Below are 22047 nucleotides of genomic sequence, written 5' to 3'. Positions count from 1 at the left end.
TCCATTACCAATGTTGACGGAGGAATATGTAATGGTAATGTGGGCAGAGAGTGAATGTGGCATCAGATGTTTTCAAAGGTTTCAAAGGTCTTTTATTGTCACATGTACCAATTAAAGTACAGTGATATGCGAATTACCATACAGCCATACGATCCATACGAAGAAAAAAAAGCAACAAGACACGCAACTACATAAATGTTAACATGAACACCCACCACAGCGGATTCCCCACGTTCCTCACTGTGACGGAAGGCAGAAATGACCAATCTCCTTCCTTTTTATTCTCCCGCGGTCGGGGCGGTTGAAGCTCCCCCGTCGGGACGATCGATGCTCCCGCAGCCGGAGGTCAAAGCTCCCGTGTCAGGATGATCGAAGCTCCCGCGTTGGGGCAGTTGTAGCTCCTGCGCCTTAGAGTTCCCGAAGTCCGCAAGCACGCACGGTTGGATCTCCGAGGTTGATCCCTGGTTAAAGTCCCGTAAGCTCCCCGCAGTGGAGGTCTCAAAAGTCAGTCTCCAGCAAAGGCCGCCAACTCCTCAATGTTAGGCCGCAGTGCAGACAGAGAAACGATACAGAAGAAACTTGCATCTTCCTTCACTATGTTCTTCCTGTGACCGTGTGGGTTTCCTCCGTGTGTTCCAGTTTCCTCCCGCTTTCCAAAGATGTACGGGTTTGAAGGTTGATTGACCTCAGTAAAGTGCGTAGGGAGTGGATGAGAAAGTGGGATCACATAGAACCAGAGTGAACAGGTGATGGATGGTCAGCTTGGGCTCGGTGGGCCGAAGTGCCTGTTACCATGCAGTATCTCCAAACTAAACATGAATATTTACAACAACTTGGCATTGTGACTCTGAAGGATTATAGTTTCAATAAACTTCATAAAAACACACTATATGGTCTTGCATAGTTGTATAAAATACTGCATTGTTTAATAAGACCAAGACCACATGAAATTGTAGATGTGGACCAGTCCATCACACAGAACCAGACTTAGAAACATAGAAACATAGAAATTAGGTGCAGGAGTAGGCCATTCGGCCCTTCAAGCCTGCACCGCCATTCAATATGATCATGGCTGATCATCCAACTCAGTATCCCGTACCTGCCTTCTCTCCATACCCCCTGATCCCCTTAGCCAGAAGGGCCACATCTAACTCCCTCTTAAATATAGCCAATGAACTGGCCTCAACTACCCTCTGTGGCAGAGAGTTCCAGAGATTCACCACTCTCTGTGTGAAAAAGAGACTTCCGACCAATTACTTCATCTACACTTCCAGCTGCCTCAGAAATACAGCCAATGTAATCAAAACTTGTCCCACCCCAGTCGATCCTTCTCCACCCAGCTCCTGTCAAACAGAAAGCTTGAAAGTGCGCACCAAAGATCCTATAGCGGAGCAAGATAGACCACTCCTGCTAAATGCAATGGGCTGACGTGTAGTACGCAACGGAGTGGAACGTGGGCCTTTTTTTCATCCATTTCCGTAACCGGACCCGACCCGACTCGCAGTGTAATCAACGTTGCGGGGGAACAGTTTGTGTTAATAAATTAAAATTCTGAAAATGAGGAGAAGATTTTTACCAAATAACTTTTATTTTTACAAGGATGTTTCCGTAACCGGCTCCCGTCTCCGCACTAGTATTCTATGGGATCTTTGGTGCGGAGACGGAAGCCTGTTACGGGAATAGGGCCTTAAATTTCCCGTGAATCTGCCCGTGACCGTATTATGTCATTTTTGTCAAGTGGGCTATCTTGATCTTTGGTGCGCACCACCAGACTTGTTATCAGGCTTCTGAACAGGCCTTGCATAAGCTAGGGTACTGTCCGATTCACCTCCACCCCATTGTGGACATTTGACTTTGTCTAAGGAACTGATGCGCTACAATACTGAGAACTAAATTCTGCACTCTGTATCTTCCCCTTTGCTCTACCTATTGTACTTGAGTTTGACTTGGTTGTATTTATGTACAGTATTATCTGATATTTTTGGATACAATGCAAAACATAGCTTTTCACTGTACCTTACTACACGTGACAATAATAAATCTAAACCTGTGATCCAACAATCATTAATTTGTTTCTCCACACCATCATGTTCCTGTGACAAGCAGCTCTACAAGGTGCTAGTCAAGTCGTATTTGGAATATTATGAGCAATTTTGGGAAGCATATCTGAGGAAGGATGTGCTGGCTCTGGAAGGGTCCAGAGGAGGTTTACAAGAATGATCCAAGGAATGAGTGGGTTAACATATGATGAGTGTTTGTCGGCACTGGGCCTGTACTCGCTGGAGTTTAGAAGAGTGAGGGAGGACCTAATTCAAACGTACAGAATAGTGAAAGACTTTGATAGAGTGGATGTGGAGAGGATGTTTCCACTAGTGGGAGAGTCTTGGACTGGAGGTCGTTGGATTAAGGGACATTATTTTAGTAAGGAGATGAGGAGGAGTTTCTTTAGTCAGAGGGTGGTGAATGTGGAGTTCATTGCCACAGAAGGCTGTGGAGGCAAAGTCAGTGGATATATTTAAGGCAGAGATAGATAGATTCTTGATTTGTACGGGTGTCAGGGGTTATGGGGAGAATACAGGAGAATGTGGTTAGGAGGGAGAGATAGATCAGTCATGGTTGAATGACGGAGGAGACTTGATGGGCCGAATGGCCTAATACTGCTCCTATCACTTATGATCTGTTTCTGAAACATTGGGATAGTCCCAGCCTCAACTATCTCCACTGGCAGTTTGTTCCATACACCCACCACCCTTTGTGTGAAAAAGTTATCTCTCAGATTCTTATCCTTATATATCTTATATATCTGATTCTTATATATCTTTTCCCCTTCACCCTAAACCTAAGGCAGATATAGATAGGTCTTGATTAATACACGTGTCAGAGTTATGGGGAGAAGGCAGGAGAATGGGGTTAGGAGGGGGAGATTGAATGGCAGAGGAGACTTAATGGGCCGAATGGCCTAATTCTGCTCCTATCACTTATAATTCTCTTTTTTTTCAGTCAGCGAAATTTGGCAGAAATTACTGAACTGATTCACACAGCTTTCCTGGTTCACCGTGGCATAGTGAATATTATGGAGCTGACCGCTTCACATGGACCATTGAAGGACATGCAGTTTGGCAACAAGATGGCGGTACTGAGTGGAGACTTCCTTTTGGCGAATGCTTCTACAGGGCTGGCACAATTACAGAACACGCAGGTATGGAAGGCTTTCTTTTCCAAGCTTCTGAAAATAAAAGCAAGAATAAACCTTTGATCATAAAGCTTCAGTTAATTGACGTGTCACATGTATCTTGCAGAGTGCGAGGGGATTTTTGTAATGAGTAGAAACAAGGAACTGCAGATAGACACAAAGTGCTAGAGTACCTCAACGGGCCGGGCAGCATCTCTAGAGAAAAAGATGGGTGATGTTTCCGGTCGGGATCCTTCTTCAGATTGAGATGCAATAGAAGCGATACCAATCGGCAACATTAATGAAAAGGTGATTTGACTTTAGAAATTAAGAGGTCCTTCTGGAAAATAAGAGGGTAATTGTGACATTTTGGAAAGAAAACAGCGACATCAATTTGTGTACCTCTTCATATCATCTGGTGCTTCAAATCTTTTATCAGCAAATTGAGGAAAATCTAAATGGTTACAGGCCTACAATCAAATAATTTAGTTTAGTTTAGAGATACAGCGCGGAAACAGGCTCTTTGGCCCACCGAGTCCGCACCGACCAGCGATCCCTGCACATTAACACTACCCCACACACACACACACTAGGGACAATGGTACATTTATACCAAGCCAATTAGCCGACCAACCTGGACGTCTTTGGAGTGTGGGAGAAAACCGTAGATCTCAGAGAAAACCCACACAGTTCACGGGGCGAATGTACAAACTCCGAACAGGCAAGCGCCCGTAGTCGGGATTGAACCCGGGTCTTTGGTGCTCTACTGTGATGCCAACGTGCTGGATAATAATAATAATAATAATAAATTTTATTTATGGGCGCCTTTCAAGAGTCTCAAGGACACCTTACAAATATTTAGCAAGTAGAGGTGTAAGTGGAATGAAATAAATAGTAGACACATGACTAGTACACAAATTAAAGACAGAATTCAATTCAAAACACAATATGAGGCAATTCAAGTACAGATGAATAGGGAGGGGGACGTGGGGCTAAGGATAGGCAGAGGTGAAGAGATGGGTCTTGAGTCGGGACTGGAAGATGGTGAGGGACACGGAATTGCGGATCAGTTGGGGGAGGGAGTTCCAGAGCCTGGGAGCTGCCCTGGAGAAGGCTCTGTCCCCAAAACTGCGGAGGTTGGATTTGTGGATGGAGAGGAGACTGGCTGATGTGGATCTGAGGGACCGTGAGGGTTGGTAGGGGGAGAGGAGGTCAGTGAGATATGGGGGGGCCAGATGGTGGAGGGCTTTGTAGGTGAGGATCAGGATTTTGTAGGTGATCCGGTGGGAGATGGGAAGCCAGTGAAGTTGTTTGAGGACTGGAGTGATGTGATGCCAGGACTTGGTGTGGATGATGAGTCGGGCGGATAGAAGTTCATAAAATTATCAGAAGCATTGATAGGATAGACAGTCTGAACATTTTTTCGAGGGTGGGAATGTCAGACTCGAGTACATACCTTTAAGTTGAAATGGGCAAAGTTTAAAGGAGAATAGTGTGTGCCTGGAACATGTAGCAATGTTACAAAATTTTGAGATTTCAAAAATCAAGTCTGCAATTTATCCCATCAGATAAAGCATAAAAAAGAAGTTGAATTTGACACCTAATTCACTTTCATATCTTCAGTATTAAAAAAGTTATGGCCATTTTCATACTCGGAAATTAGCATCTTGTTCCCTATTGCTTTTCCAACACAAAAGCTGTGATCAAGGACAGTCAAAAGCCCATAACTTTCTTAAAAATGAAGAGAACTGAAATAAATGTTCAGTTTTTATAGATTGAAGCATTCTGAAACAAATATGAAACAATCTTAATTGGATGACCTGAAATTAAAGCATATAATTAGTTAGTTACCCAATTGTAGCTAATTCCAAAATTCAATTACTAGATCTAAACATCTATCCATTTCTTAAGAAAAGATTAACATTTTTAAATTGCCTACGTTTCCAAATAACATTCACAATATAACATGAATTTTAAATCTCATTGTCATGGAGTAATAGGCCAAATGGAAGGAATTTAGTGTTTAATTCCCATAAATTAATGGCCATTTAAATCATCTTGCGAGTGGGTTTTTGTGGAACGCGATCGATTGGAACGTTGCGGTTGCAGTGAATTTAAACACCATATTGGCAGGAAAAATACTGCTGGTATGGGTCCTAAATCACCGTTTCGCAACGTAAAATGTGGATTAAAGGCATCCTAAGAAGCACGTTTATTTTACATATAAACGGCTTTCCTTTACCTGTCCCGTATGTGAAATCCGTCCCCGTTGTCGGCGTTGACGGCTTTAGAAGCTGATTTTTAAATTACTCCAGTGCTGAAATTATCGGGCGATTTAAAAAAATTAATTCACAGAACGGCCGTCGGAACAATTGTTCAGCAAAAGCTTGCACTCCGAGAAAATATATCCAGGATAGGTAGGAGAAAACCCGCATTTTAACCCCCTCCCCCCCCCCAAAGGCGCCAAAGTCGCGCACACGGCCAGTGGCAGAACTGCAGCGCCACTGAAGGTAAGTTTTGTAACATACCTAGAACATGCTGCCAGGGGTGGTGGTGGAATCAGGTACGATAGTGGACTTTAAGAGGCTTTTATATCGGCACGTGGACATGGGGGGATATGGATCATGTGCAGGCAGAGGAGATTAGTTTAACTTGACATCATGTACAGCACGGACACTGTGGGCCGAAGGGCCTATTCCCATGCTGCACTGTTCTATGTTGTATGTTTCTATCAGAGTCATTTTATTCTTTATCCCCTGAGATAGAAGGAAATGAACTTGTAAACTTTTTCTTCAAATAGCAAGCGGTATATTGCTGCCCTCTTAACGTACATGGATGATCACATAGCCATGATCACATTGAATAGCGGTTCGAGGGGCCGAAAGGCCTACTTCTGCACCTATTGTCTATTCTCTTTCGTCTATTGTCTTAAGCTCTGACATGAGCACTCACTTTAGTTAGTTGCTCTGGTAATATCACTGTGAGGGTGCGTTCATTGCGTCCTATTACTTTTGCAGGTACACAGCCAGGCCATTGCTTCAGATTTAGTTCAGTTTAGCTTGGAGATACAGCATGGAAACAGGCTCTTCAGCCCACCAAGTCCGCGCTGAACAGCGATCACCCCATACACCAGCACAATCCTACACGCTACGGACAATTTACAATTTTCACCGAAGCCCATCACCTACAAACCTGTACGTCTTTTGAGTGTGGGAGGAAATCGGAGCGCCTAGAGAAATCCAACGCAGGTCACCGGGAAAACGTACAGACAGTACCCGTAGTCAGGATCGAACCCGGGTCTCTGGCGCTGTGAGGCAGCAACTCTACCACCGCACCACCGTGCTGCCCTAATTTGCTTCAGTAAAGTTGTAAATTATCCCTAGTGTGCAGGATGGAGCTAGTGTCAGGGGTGATCACTAGTCAGCGCGGACTTCGTGGGCCAAAGGGCCTGTTTCCTTGCTGTGTCTGATGTTTCCAATATTCAAGCCATGTAGAAAGAGACAAGAGTGCATTATGCTTGGGGAAGGGTGATTTAATTGATTATGACTGGCGATGATCCAGGCAAATAGCTCAAATACTAGTAGACAGAAATAAGAATTGGGAGCTTGGGAGTAATTTAAGAATATAAAGTCTGGTCCATCAATTGTGCACCTTCCTGAACCCATGAATGGTTATTGTATTGTAGAACAACGAAGGCAGTAAAAGAACTTGTAATTAACACAGGGTAATTAACTTAAGGGTAGTGTTAAATAATACAGATTCTTTAAAGGTGAATTTCTACAAGGTAAGTAAGTGAAAAGCTGTTAGAAGTTAGAAACATAGAAACATAGAAATTAGGTGCAGGAGTAGGCCATTCGGCCCTTCGAGCCTGCACCGCCATTCAATATGATCATGGCTGATCATCCAACTCAGTATCCCGTACCTGCCTTCTCTCCATACCCCCCCCCTCAAACATCCCCTTAGCCACAAGGGCCACATCTAACTCCCTCTTAAATATAGCCAATGAACTGGCCTCAACTACCCTCTGTGGCAGAGAGTTCCAGAGATTCACCACTCTCTGCGTGAAAAAAGTTCTTCTCATCTCGGTTTTAAAGGATTTCCCCTTTATCTTTAAGCTGTGACCCCTTGTCCTGGACTTCCCTAACATCGGGAACAATCTTCCTGCATCTAGCCTGTCCAACCCCTTAAGAATTTTGTAAGTTTCTATAAGATCCCCTCTCAATCTTCTAAATTCTAGAGAGTAAGAAACCAAGTCTATCCAGTCTTTCTTCATAAGACAGTCCTGACATCCCAGGAATCAGTCTGGTGAACCGTCTCTGCACTCCCTCTATGGCAATAATGTCCTTCCTCAGATTTGGAGACCAAAACTGTACGCAATACTCCAGGTGTGGTCTCACCAAGACCCTGTACAACTGCAGTAGAACCTCTCTGCTCCTATACTCAAATCCTTTTGCAATGAAAGCTAACATACCATTCGCTTTCTTTACTGCCTGCGGGTAAGGTGCATTAGAATCAGATTCAGATTCAGATTCAATCTTTATTGTCATTGTGCAGTGTACAGTACAGAGACAATCATTCTAAGGCATGGCGTCTTGCAGCGTGGAAACAGGCCCTTCTGCCCAACTTGCCTACACCAACCAACATGTCCCATCTACACTAGTCCCACCTGCCCGCATGTAGTCCATTAACCTCCAAACCTATTCTAACCATATAACTCTCTGAATGTTTCTTAAGCGTTGTGTAGCACCTGCCTCAACTACCTCCTCCAGCAGCTCACTCCATACACCGACCACCCTTTGTGTAAAAAGCTTTTGTTGCGTGCTAACCAGTCAGCAGAAAGACAATACATGATTACAATCGATCCATTTACAGTGTAAAGATTCATGATAAGGGAATGACGTTTAGTGCAAGGTAAAGGGCCTGTCCCACTTTCACGACCTAATTCACGACCTCTGCCGAGTTTGCCCTTGACTCATACTCGCAGCATGGTCGTCACCAGGTCGTAGGAGGTTGTAGGTAGGTCGTAGCAGGCCGTAATGCTAGTCGTAGGTACTCGTGGCATCAAGTAGGTCGGGGCGTTTTTCTAGCCTGATGAAAAATGTCCACGAGTAAAAAAGGTTGTGAATTAGGTCGTGAAAGTGGGGCAGGCCCTTTAGGCCAGCAACGTCCAATCAAGGATATAGTCCAAGGGTCATCAAAGAGGCAGATAGTAGTTCAGCACTGCTCAACTACTATCTACCTCCGGGCAAGAGCATCTGTGCGTCTACACAATCTATTCCTCTCATGATTTTGTACACTATAAGATTTCACCCAAGAATAGAGTCCCAGCCTGCTCAACCTTTCCCTATGGCTCAGGTCCCCGAATCCTGGCAACATCCTTGTAATGCTTTCCTGCAACCTTTCCAGCTTAACATAACCATATAACCATATAACAATTACAGCACGGAAACAGGCCATCTCGACCCTTCTAGTCCGTGCCGAACACGTATTCTCCTCTAGTCCCATACACCTGCGTTCAGACCATAACCCTCCATTCCTTTCCCGTCCATATAACTATCCAATTTATTTTTAAATTATAAAAACGAACCAGCCTCCACCACTTTCACTGGAAGCTCATTCCACACAGCCACCACTCTCTGAGTAAAGAAGTTCCCCCTCATGTTACCCCTAAACTTCTGTCCCTTAATTCTCAAGTCATGTCCCCTTGTTTGAATCTTCCCTACTCTCAGTGGGAAAAGCTTATCCACGTCAACTCTGTCTATCCCTCTCATCATTTTAAAGACCTCTATCAAGTCCCCCCTTAACCTTCTGTGCTCCAAAGAATAAAGCCTTAACTTGTTCAACCTTTCTCTGTAACTTAGTTGCTGAAACCCAGGCAACATTCTAGTAAATCTCCTCTGTACTCTCTCTATTTTGTTGACATTCTTCCTATAATTAGGCGACCAAAATTGTACACCATACTCCAAAATTGGCCTCACCAATGCCTTGTACAATTTTAACATTACATCCCAACTTCTATACTCAATGCTCTGATTTATAAAGGCCAGCACACCAAAAGCTTTCTTTACCACCCTATCTACATGAGATTCCACTTTCAGGGAACTGTGCACAGTTATTCCCAGATCCCTCTGTTCACCTGCATTCTTCAATTCCCTACCATTTACCATGTACGTCCTATTTTGATTTGTCCTGCCAAGATGTAGCACCTCACACTTATCAGCATTAAACTCCATCTGCCATCTTTCAGCCCACTCTTCCAACTGGCATAAATCTCTCTGTAGACTTTGAAAATCTACTTCATTATCCACAACCCCACCTATCTTAGTATCATCTGCATACTTACTAATCCAATTTACCACACCATCATCCAGATCATTGATGTACATGACAAACAACAGTGGACCCAACACAGATCACTGTGGCACCCCACTCGTCACTGGCCTCCAACCTGACAAACAACCATCCACCATTACTCTCTGGCATCTCCCATTCAGCCACTGTTGAATCCATCTTGCTACTCCACCATTAATACCCAACCATTGAACCTTCTTAACCAACCTTCCGTGAGGAACCTTATCAAAGGCCTTACTGAAGTCCATATACACAACATCCACTGCTTTACCCTCATCGATTTCCCTAGTAACCTCTTCAAAAAATTCAAGAAGATTAGTCAAACATGACCTTCCAGGCACAAATCCATGTTGACTGTTCCTAATCAGACCCTGTTTATCCAGATGCTTCTTATAATCCTTCTTATAACTGGGTGATCTTGTTCGGTTTTGAGTCCTATTCCTAAAAACATGTCTGCTGTAAGCACACACCTTAGTTTAGTTTAGAGTTGCAGTGCAGAAACAGGTCCTTTAGCCCACCGGGTTCGTGTCGACCAGTGATCACTGCACACTAGCACTATCCTATATAGTGAGCAATTATCATTTTTACCAAAGCCAAACCAGATTTTTACCGAACAAACCTGTACGACTTTGGAGGGTGGGAGAAAACCGGAGCACCCGGAGAAAACCCACGCAGTCACAGGGAGAACATGCAAACTCTGCACAGATAGTACCCGTAGTCAGGATCGAACTGGGGCAGCTGACTCTGTCAGACAGTAATTTTAACGCTGTGCCACCGTGCCGCACAATCAATGCCGCCCTATCTATGCCTCACATAATTCTATATACTTCTATCAAATCTCTCCTCAACCTCCGACATTCCAGAAAACACAATCCAAGTCTACCCAAACTTTAACTAACATTAACAAATTTGCAGATGACACAAAGCTGGGTGGCAGCGTGAACTGTGAGGAGAATGCTATGAGAATGCAGGGTGACTTGGACAGGTTGAGTGAGTGGGCAGATGCATGGCAGATGCAGTTTAGTGTGGATAAATGCGAGGTTGGTAGCAAAAATAGGAAGGCGGATTATTATCTAAACGGTGTCAAGTTGGGAAAATGGGAAGTACAACGGGATCTGGGGGGTCCTTGTTCATCAGTCAATGAAAGCAAACATACAGGTACAGCCAGTGAAGAAAGCGAATGGCATGTTGGCCTTCATAACAAGAGGAGATGAGTGTTGGAGTAAAGAGGTCCTTCTGCAGTTGCACAGAGCATTAATGAGACCACACCTGGAGTATTGTGTGCAGTTTTGGTCCCCTAATTTGAGGAAGGACATTCTTGCTATTGAGGGAGTGCAGCGTAAGTTTACAAGGTTAATTTTCGGGATGGCAGGACTGTCATATGCTGAGAGAATGGAGTAGCTGGGCTTGTACACTCTGGAATTTAGAAGGATGAGAGGGTATCTCATTGAAACATACAAGATTATTAAAGGTTTGGACAAGGTAGAGGCAGGAAACATGTTCCCGATATTGGGGGAGTCCAGAACCAGGGACCACAGTTTAAGAATAAGGGTCAAGCCATTTAGAACGGAGATGAGGAAACACTTTTTCACACAGAGACTTGTGAGTCTGTGGAATTCTCTGCCTCAGAGGGCGGTGGAGGCCGGTTCTCTGGATACCTTCAAGAGAGATGCTCTTAAAGGTAGCGGAGTCAGGGGATATGGGGAGAAGGCAGGAACGGGGTACTGATTGTGGATGATCAGCCACGATCACATTGAATGGCGGTGCCGGCTTGAAGGGCCGAATGGCCTACTCCTGCACCTATTGTTTATTATTTTTTGTCTGTGTTTTAATGTAGTTTTTGTTATTTGTTTTGTGTGTGTGGGGGGGGGGGGGGGGGGGGGGTGGGAGGGGGGGGGGGGGAAAAACTTTTTTTAAATCTCTCCCTGCACTGGAGACCCGACCTTTTTCGTCGGGTTTCCGTTGTCGTTGGGGCCGCAACGAGGAGCGGCCTCCAACAGGAAGAAGCCGGGGACTCTGGTGCTACGACTCACCGTCGCCGTCGCGGGGCTGGCCGAGTCCGGAGCGGGTGGAGCGGTGGAGGAGCGCTGCTGCTGCTGCTGCTGCTGCTGCTGCTACCGGAGAGTCGGAGGCTCCAACGGCAGGTCTGTGGACGGTGGCACCGGGAGCCCGCGGCTCCCTGGAGGGAGACCGCTTTTCAGGGCTCTCGCAACGGCGACTTCCCCCGCCCGAGTTGCGGGGTTGAAGAGCTCCTGGAGCGGGGCCTTTACAGCACCACCCCGCGAGGCTTGGAATGGCCTCGGGACTCTGCGAGCGCACGCCGGGGGCTCTAACAGCAAGACCCGGTGTGCGACCTTGCACCACCCGGCGTGGCTTTAATGGCCGCGGGACAATTGCCATCGCCAGCCGGGGGCTTTGACTTTGACTCTGACATCGTGGGGGGGGAGAGTGCAGTGGAGAGATAAGTGTTTTTGGCCTTCCATCACAATGATGTGATGGATGTTTATGTAAATTATGTTGTGTTGTTGTGTCTTGGGTCTATTTGTTTGTAATGTATGGCTGCAGAAACGGCATTTCGTTTGGACCTCAAGGGGTCCAAATGACAATTAAATGTATCTTGTATCTTGTATCTTGTATCTTGTCTATTGTCTATTTGTCTATTGTCTTTCCCTGTAGCTGAAACCCTCTAATCCTGGCAGCATTCTGGCAAACGTTGGAGGAAGGGCCAGGTGTGAAACTGACTGTGGATAAAGATGTGATAAATATTAGAAAGAACTGGGGAAGAAAATCATCTGTGATTAGACACGTCAAAAAATAATTTGCAAATTACTATATCAAATGATAGCGTGGTACATTGTAATCAATTTTTAGATGTCCTGGTGATTACGGCCATTAACAGATGGAGTTTTCGCCAGTCCCCCTGCTAACACATTCATCCCCGAATGCATTAAGGGGCAGCAATTAAATGTGAAATTGAGGAATTTATTTTTTAATGAAATGCAAATCTCTTTTGCTTATTGCCACGGGTAACATTATTCTTCCTTAGACATTTATTTCCCTGTGGATAGCACGGGAGTGTGAGCAGGGGGAAATGTTTCGATATATTTAAAAAGATTGTTTACATTTTGTGATCTTCAGTATTCATCTCACAGTTGGCGTTTTTGTTGAGTTTTAACCCTGTGGATTTGCAAATACAACTGTTGGATAAACATTACCTTTTGTGACTGTAGGAGATATTAAAACATAACGCATTTCCAAGGTAATGGCACAAATTAATAGCAGTAATGAAAGGCACTTTTATAAGTTCATAAGTTACTCAATGAATTAATACAATTAAGTCACAGGAGCAGAATTAGGTCATTCGGCCCATCAAGTCTACTCTGCCATTCAAGCGTGACTGATCCATCACCCTCTCAACCGCATTCTCCTACCTTCTATTATCTGAATGGTGGCCGATTAGAAAAAGCGGAGATGCAACGAGACCTGGGTGTCATGGTACACCAGTCATTGAAAGTAGGCATGCAGGTACAGCAGGCAGTGAATAAAGCGAATGGTATGTTAGCATTCATAGCAAAAGGATTTGAGTATAAGAGCAGGGAGGTTCTACTGCAGTTGTACAGGGTCTTGGTGAGATCACACCTGGAGTATTGCGTACAGTTTTGGTCTCCGAATCTGAGGAAAGACATTCTTGCCATAGAGGGAGTACAGAGAAGGTTCACCAGACTGATTCCTGGGATGGCAGGACTTTCATATGAAGAAAGACTGGATAGACTCGGCTTGGACTCGCTAGAATTTAGAAGTTTGAGGGGGGATCTTATAGAAACTTACAAAATTCTTAAGGGGTTGGACAGGCTAGATGCAGGAAGATTGTTCCCGATGTTGGGGAAGTCCAGAACAAGGGGTCACAGTTTAAGGATAAGAGGGAAGTCTTTTAGGACCGAGATGAGAAAAACATTTTTTACACAGAGAGTGGTGAATCTGTGGAATTCTGTGCCACAGAAGGTAGTTGAGGCCAGTTCATTGGCTATATTTAAGAGGAAGTTAAATGTGGCCCTTGTGGCTAAAATGATCAGGGGGTATGGAGAGAAGGCAGGGATGGGTTACTGAGTTGGATGATCAGCCATGATCATATTGAATGGCGGTGCAGGCTCGAAGGGCCGAATGGCCTACTCCTGCACCTATTTTCTATGTGTCTATAAATCCACCCCCCTCTGACTAAAGAAATTCCTTCTCATCTCATTTCTAAAGGTGCGTCCTTTTATTTTGAGGCTACGGCCTCTGGTCCTGGCCTCTCCCACTAGTGGATACATCCTTTTCACATTCACTCCATCCAGGCCTTTCACTATTTTGTAAGTTTCAATGAGGTCCCCACTCATCCTTCTGAAGGATTTATTATGCAAATAGTGTCACAATCTGAAAAATCCACTTGGACAGATGGGTCATTAGATCATTTAAAAAGAAGCTGTACAACATTTGATAATTATTTCATTGTTTTAAAATCAACAGTTAATCGCTGAAAATTTAGTTTTTCATTCATTTGTGAAATTGTTTAATAAATTATGTATTTACATTTCAAATTGATATTGTCTATGCATGACTGAAATGCTTGGTAATTTGAATGTAACTTTTCTATTTGGTGCTCCATTTGGTTTTGACAAAAGATTGGAAGGCTTATAATACCTACTTAGAGTCATAGAGTCCTAGAGTCAACCAGTGTGGAAATAGGCCCTTCGGCCCAACTTGCCCACACTGACCAACATGCCCATCTATACCAGTCCCATCTGCCTGCATTTGGCCCATATCACTCCAAACCTATCCTAACCAAATTCCTGTCCAAGCGTTTCAAAAGTTGCAATACTACCTGCCTCAAGTACCTCCTCCGGCAGCTCGTTCCATACACCCACTGCCATCAGTATGAAAGCGTTTCCCCTCAGGTTCATATTAAATTGGCCGCCCCTCAACTTAAACCTATGACCTCTGGTTCTTGATTCCCCTCCTCAGGGCAAGAGACTCTGCGTCTACCCAATCTATTCCTCTCATGATGTTGTACTTGAATGATAACGTGTGCAGCATTTTATACACAGATACTTGAAAGCGCCCACCACCAGACTCAGGAACAGCTACTTCCCCTCTGTTATCAGGCTTCTGATTGGTCCTTCCATACGCTAGGGTACTGCCCGATTCACCTCTACCCCATTGCGGACATTGGATTTTGTCTTTGGAACTGATGCGCTACAATGCTGAGAACTATATTCTGCACTCTGTATCTTCCCCCTTTGCTCTATTGTACTTGAGTTTTAACTATTTACGTATGGTATATCTGATCTCTTGGGACAGCATGCAAAACAAAGCTTTACACTGTACTTCGATACACGTAACAATATTAATAAAACTAAACATAAACCGAATCCTACACCTAAATATTGGAAGTTTTCCTTTTAGGGATGTAGCAAGGAAACAGGCCCTTCGGCCCACCGAGTCCGCGCTGACCACCGTTTCCCGCACACTAATGCTATCCTACATACACTAGGGACAATTTACAATTCTACCATGCCTATTAACCTACAAACCAGGTGCAAGAGAGCTCTCAGTACATTGTCTTTCCATTCTTTCCATCACCTTTGGAAATTTTTATTGCTGTTTATCAACATGAGGATCAAAGGTGTCCTCATTAAAGTCAAAGAAGCCATTATGAGACTGAGAAACAAGAATAAAACTGTTACAGATAACAGCCAAACCTTAGGCTTAGCAAAATCAACTGTTTGGAACATCATTAAGAAGAAAGAGAGCACTGGTGAGCTTACTAATCGCAAAGAGACTGGCAGGCCAAGGAAGACCTCCACAGCCAATGACAGAAGAATTCTCTATAATAAAGGGAAATCTCCAAACACCTGTCCAACAGATCAGAAACTATTCAGGAGTCAGATGTGAATTTGTCAATGACCACTGTCCGCAGAAGAAAGCATGAACAGAAATACAGAGGCGACATTGCAAGATGCAAATCACTGGTTAGCCGCAAAAATAGGATGGCCAGGTTACCAAGAAGTACTTAAAAGAGCAAACACAGTTCTGGAAAAAGGGTCTTGTGGACAGATGAGATGAAGATTGACTTATATCAGAGTGATGGCAAGAGCAAAGTATGGAGGAGAGAAGAAACTGCCCAAGATCCAAAGCATACCACCTCATCTGTGAAACCTGGGCATGTATGGCTGCTGAAGGTACTGAATCACTTATCTTCATTGATGATGCAACTGCTGATGGTCGTAGCATAATGAATTCTGGTGCATAGACACATTCTATCTGCTCAAATTCAAACAAATGCCTCATAACTCATTGGCCGGCATTTCATTCTACAGCAAGATATCCCAAACATACTGCTAGAGCAACAAGCGCGTTTTTCAAAGCTAAAAAAATGTCAATTCTTGAGTGGCCAAGTCAATGACCCAATCTGAACCCAATTGAGCATGTCTTTTATATGCTGAAGAGAAAACTAAAGGGGACTAGCCCCCAAAACAAGCATAAGCTAAAGATGGCTGCAATACAGGCCTGGCAGAGCATCACCAGAGAAGACACTCAGCAACTGGTGATACCTATGAATCTCCCTGACTTAATGCAGTCATTGCATGCAAAGGATAGGCAACAAAATAGTAAACATGACTACTTTCATTTACATGGCATTGCTGTGTCCCAAACATTATGGTGCCCTGAAATGGGGGGACTATGTATAAACACTGCTGTAATTTCTACATGGTGAAACCAAAATGTATGAAAATGGCCTTAATTAAAATCTGTCAAGGTGCACTTTAACTGCATGTGATTTTTTTTCTATTACAAATCTCAAATTGTGAAGTGCAAACCAAAATAAATAAATGATGGGTCTTTGTCCCAAACATTATGTAGGGCCCGGTATAAACTCCATACAGACAGCACCCAAGGTCAGGATCGAACCCGGGTCTCTGGCGCTGTGAGGTAGTGGCTCTACCAGCTGCGCCACTGTGCAGTCCTGATTGTAGTCTATGATAGCTGTTTTTTGCTGTTACCTGTAGCTTCAACAACAAAAACTGTAACAATGATATTAGTTTCTGTCATTCCCACTGAGTCATGGAGCTGGAAATACAATTTTGTTTCATATTTCAGAATCTTCAATTGATAGTTGAGCCTGGTGGGACCTGTGCCATTTTATTGAGAGAGGCACTAGAGACGATTGCTGGGACCTTCGCAAAAATCCTGGCACCATGTCCAGCCACAGGTGAAGTTTAATTCAGTTTAAAAATCCAACGTGGAAACAGGCCCTTTGGCTCACTGAGTCCACGCTGACCAGCGATCACCCGATATCACGTTCTATCCCACACAATAGGGACAGTTTACAGAAAACCTGCACGTTTGTGGAGTGCGGGAGGAAACCGGAGCACCCGGTGAAAACACCACGCGGTCACAGCGAGAACGTACAAACTCCGTACAGACAGCACCCAGGGTCAGGATCTAAACCGGGTCTCTGGCTCAGGAAGGCAGCAACTCTACCGCTGCGCCACTGTGCCTATATTAAACAAATATTATTTTCTATTTGTTATATACATTTGATAAACATTGCCACAGAAAATTAAGGTTAAAAAGACAGACAGAAATATATCGGTTAGGTTAGTGTCTTGCAGCATGGAAACAGACTCTTCGGCCCAACTCATTAATGTTGGCCATGATGCCCCCTCTAAGCTAGCCCCGTTTGCTCACGTTTGTCCAACATACAGAAGGCTGAAGAGATGTCATTGTTCTAAAATTTCTCTAACTTCAAGTAACCCCTGCATTCCCTCTCTCTCTATCTCTCCGCTCCCAAGTCGCACCAGCTTCTCGTTCTCACCTAGCAAACAGCTAACAATGGACTGTTTCCTTTATCATCGTTACTATTTTGCATATCTTTCATTCATTCGTTCTATATCTCTCGACATCATCGTCTATATCTCGTGTTTCCCTTTCGCCTGACTAGTCTGAAGAAGGCTCTCGACCCGAAACGTCACCCATTCCTTCTCTCCAGTGATGCTGCCTGTCCCGCTGAGTTACTCCAGCATTTTGTGTCTATCTTTGGTTGAAACCGGCATCTGTAGTTCCTCGGGTGCTGTCTATGTGGAGTTTGTACGTTCTCCCTTTGACCGCATTGGTTTTCTCCGGGTGCTTCTGCTTTCAATACAGCTCATCCCCTCCATGACACACTGGTCAACCTGAGGAGCACCATCAACAACAGACTGGTTCCACCGATCAATGGCTTACAACTCCTCCCCGTCTGTCATGGGGCAGACCGAGTCTGACTCCACTCCTCCCCATGCCCCCAATATTTGCACATCCCCCAAGCCTTTCCATTCGTCGCTTTAATTTAATGTTTGATGTATTTTGTGTTTTTATGGCTGTTGGCAGATCAATTTCCTTCCTGGGTGTTTGTGTACGATCCACTACAACATACATGGTAAAACATAGGCCTTTATTCCATTCATAAATACAGAGCATTTAAGTTGCATAGCCGTGCTCATGAAGCTCAGCATACGTTCTGTTAGCTGGCTGTCAGTGTTAGTGCAGTACCGAAATACCATGTAATGGGTGGCATGCATTATATGTGTAGTGGAGATTATAAATGGCATGAATTCATAAAGGTTAATCTACACTGGGATAAATAAAGTTCCATCATATCGTATCGTAATCCTTTCATTTAGTTTATAGTCACGTGTACCGGGGTACAGAGAAAAGCTTTTGTTGCGTGCTAACCAGGCAGCGGAAAGGCAATACATGATTACAATAAAACCATCAACAGTGTGCAGATACACGATAAAGGGAATTAATGTGAATAACATTTAGTGCAAGGTAAAGTCCAGTAAGGTCTGATCAAAGATAGTACAAGGATCTCCAACGAGGTAGATGGTAGTTCAGGACCGCTCTCTAGTTGTTGGTAGGGTGGCTCAGTTGCCTGATAACAGCTGGGATGAAACTGTCCCTGAATCTCCCACTTTCCTCCCACATTGTCAACACGTGCAGATTTGTAGGTTAATTGGCTTGTATAAATTGTCCCTAGTGTGTAGGACACAGAACTAGTGTCCGGGTGATTGATGGTCGGCGGTCCGAAGGGCATGTTTCCACGCTGATTCTCCGTGCTAATGTTAACTGCATGAGAAATACACCAATGACTGCAAAATGGCAGAATGGTGCAAGATTGTAGTGCAAACCTAATTTCCACTCTGTTGGGACTGGATAGACTCGGCTTGTACTCGCTAGAATTTAAAAGATTGAGGGGGGATCTTATAGAAACTTACAAAATTCTGAAGGGGTTGGACAGGCTAGATGCAGGAAGATTGTTCCCGATGTTGGGGAAGTCCAGAACAAGGGGTCACAGTTTAAGGATAAGGGGGAAGTCTTTTTGGACTGAGATGAGAAAAAAAATATTCACACAGAGAGTGATGAATCTGTGGAATTCTCTGCCACAGAAGGTGGTTGAGGCCAGTTCATTGACTATATTAAACAGGGAGTTAGATGTGGCCCTTGTGGCTAAAGGGATCAGGGGGTATGGAGAGAAGGCAGGTACAGGATACTGAGATGGATGATCAGCCATGATCATATTGAATGGCGGTGCAGGCCCGAAGGGCAGAATGGCCTACTCCTGCACCTATTTTCTATGTTTCTATGTATTACTAATGCTTCTGCTCCCACTGAAAGTTTGTAATATAGTCTTGACTGGAGTTTAAAAAAGAGCAGAGAATCCTAGTCATGGGCCTTTCAGCAAGCTGCCAAAAGCTTTGACTAGCTTTTCCTGTGGGTATTTTCCATCAAAACGCGGGCACTTAATGTGGCTGATATATGCTCATCGTTCGCTGTGGACTTTCACCACCTCAGGGCAGATGGAAATGAGCAAAGCATCTTGCATTCTCAACATTGTTCATATCCTGAATTATTAACAATATTGCCGTCATCATGAAACTCAAGTTTGTTTATATGAAACTTGGGCCTTTGAAATTGTGATTTCAACGTTTGGTTAAACCTTCCGATCCTCATGAAGGCATGACTGATTTTTCCATTTTGCAGAGGAGGTTTATTCAGGAGAATGATGCCTGGATTACAGGGTATTAGCTACAGGGAGAGGTTGGACAGACTTGGATTGTTTTCCCTGGAATGCCGGAGGTTGTGGTGAGATCTGATAGAGTCATACAATAGACAATAGGCAATAGGTGCAGGAGTAAGCCATTCAGCCCTTCGAGACAGCACCGCCATTCAACGTGATCATGGCTGATCATTCACAATCAGTACCCCGTTCCTACCTTCCGCCATATCCCCTGACTCTGCTATCTTTAAGAGCTCTATCTAACTCTCTCTTGAAAGTATCCAGAGAACCAGCCTCCACCGCCTTCTGAGGCAGAGAATTCCACAGATTCACAACCCTCAGTGTGAAAGTTTTTTCTCATCTCCGTTCTAAATGGCCTACCCTTATTCTTAAACTGTGACCCCTGATTCTGGACTCCCCCAACATCGGGAACATGCTTCCTCCCCTCTCATCCTTCTAGCCGTTTCATTCTATCTACATATGACAGTCCTGTCATCCCAGGAATCCCAGCGTGGAAACATGCCCTTTGGCCCAACTTGCCCACTACGACTAACATGCCCCATCAACACTAGTCCCACCTGCCTGCGTTTGGCCCCTGTTAGAAACCTGTCGCGCCAGGGTCTTGGGCCTGTCCTACTTTGGCCGTCAGTTCCGCGACAGGCCGTTGGCGCTACAAAAATTTCGGAGCCCAGCGCGATGTTACGCACAACTACATACCCCTCCGCGCTTCTCAGTGGGACCGGCCCCGCGCGGCCATACGATGCCCGTGCGCCTCAATGCTACCACGAGGTCGCGTAATTTGCGTGTCAAGGACACGTAAGTGGGACAGGCCCTTTATGACTTGATTGTAATCATGTATTGTTTTACCACTGACTGGTTAGTAGGGAACAAAAGTTTTTCATTGTACCTCGGTACACGTGACAATTAACTAGACTAAACTAAATTAGTCCAGCAGAGAAGGAGTGAGTCGAACTCTACCAGCTTGCTGAAAGAGCCCTTGGTTCCTCTCCTTCCCTTTCTTTCCCAATACCCTGCATATTTTTTTCCCCTCTTGTAAGAATATATCCTATTTCCTTTTGAAAATTTATTATTGAATCAGCTTTCACCACCCTTTCAGAGAGTGCATTCCAGGCCTTAACTAACTCTCTGCATGCTGTAGAAAAAAGACTTTGCATTCCCACTTTGACATTTTTGACGATTTATCTTCGGCCTCTAGTTTCTCGCTCTGATGCCAATGGAAATAGAAGACGGCAAGCTATCAAAACCCCACAGCATCTTGAAGTGTAAATGTCAACATTTAACATTTGAGCATCGTCAGCAGATTTATAGAGTGAGTGGGGAACTTTTTTCTGAGGGTCAAAGCTCCACGTACGTGTGCGCTTCTTGGGCCTTACTGAGTGGACAAGTCGTTCCAGGAAAAGTTTTGTTCTAAACTATTCAAGACTATTTTGTTCTCATTCTTTTTCTGCTTTCTGCTGGCCTTTGTCCATTAGACCTTGAGAGTAAGCTAGTCAAAGGGCATGGAGACAGGGCCTTCAACCCAACTTGTCCCTGCTCGTCCCACCTGCCCTCCTCCTGCGTTCTACCATACTTCACAAACCCTTAATGGTAGAGGAGATCCGATGGGCCGAATGGCCTACTCTGCTCCTATGACTTATGAACTCATTCTCCCCTCTCCCTTCGGGCAAAAGGTACAGAAGTGTGAAAACACACACCTCCACATTCAGGGGCAGTTTCTTCCCAGCTGTTATCAAGCAACTGAACCATCTTACCATAACCAGAGAGCAGTGCTGAAATTCTATCTACCTCATTGGTGACCGTCAGACTATCTTTGGTCGGACTTTACTGGCTTTATCTTGCACTAAACTTTTTTCCCTTATCCTGTATCTGTACACTGTAAATGGCTCGATTGTAATCATTTATTGTCTTTCCTCTGTCTGGTTAGCGCGCCACAAAAGCTTTGTACACATGACAGTAAACTAAAATAAACTAAACTAACTAAACTATCTAAACTAACTAATTCCATTGCAAAAGCTCCTCAAAGTGTGCCTTCTTTGAAGAGGTTCTCCATCTCTCTCTAACGGAAGCTCTATGAGACCTTCTCTCACTGCTCCCCCTGAGATTTTTACTGCTCTCACTCTAAACCTTTCCTATCCATGCAACTGTCCAAGTGTCCTTTAAATGTTGTTATAGTACCTGCCTCCACTACCTCCTCTGTCAGCTTGTTGCATTCAGCAGTAAGACAATGCATGATCACAGTTAAGCAGTCCACAATGTACAGATTAGTTTAGTTTATTGGCACGTGTACCAAGATACAGTGAAAAGCTTTCGTTGCATGCTAACCGGTCAGCAGAAAGACTGTACAGGGGCTCCTCGACCTACGATGGGGTTATGTTCTGATAAACCCATCGTAAACCGAAAACATTGCAAGTCGTAAACGCATTTAATA

At 44.4% G+C, this 22047-nt stretch overlaps 1 protein-coding gene across 1 annotated transcript in view; it reads left to right on the top strand.

Moving 5' to 3' along the window:
- Positions 1-22047, top strand: part of pdss2 (prenyl (decaprenyl) diphosphate synthase, subunit 2) — a 169497-nt gene that overhangs the window by 82960 nt on the left and 64490 nt on the right. The window contains exon 4 of the mRNA XM_055634987.1: positions 3001-3199. Coding sequence (XP_055490962.1) covers positions 3001-3199 — 199 coding nt within the window. The remainder of the gene's footprint in view (positions 1-3000; positions 3200-22047) is intronic.

The sequence above is a fragment of the Leucoraja erinacea genome, chromosome 5, assembly GCF_028641065.1.
Source record: "Leucoraja erinacea ecotype New England chromosome 5, Leri_hhj_1, whole genome shotgun sequence".
Classification (NCBI taxonomy): Eukaryota; Metazoa; Chordata; class Chondrichthyes; order Rajiformes; family Rajidae; genus Leucoraja; species Leucoraja erinaceus.
The sequence above is the reverse complement of the archived record's forward strand: the minus strand, read 5'-3'. Positions and strand labels throughout refer to the sequence as shown.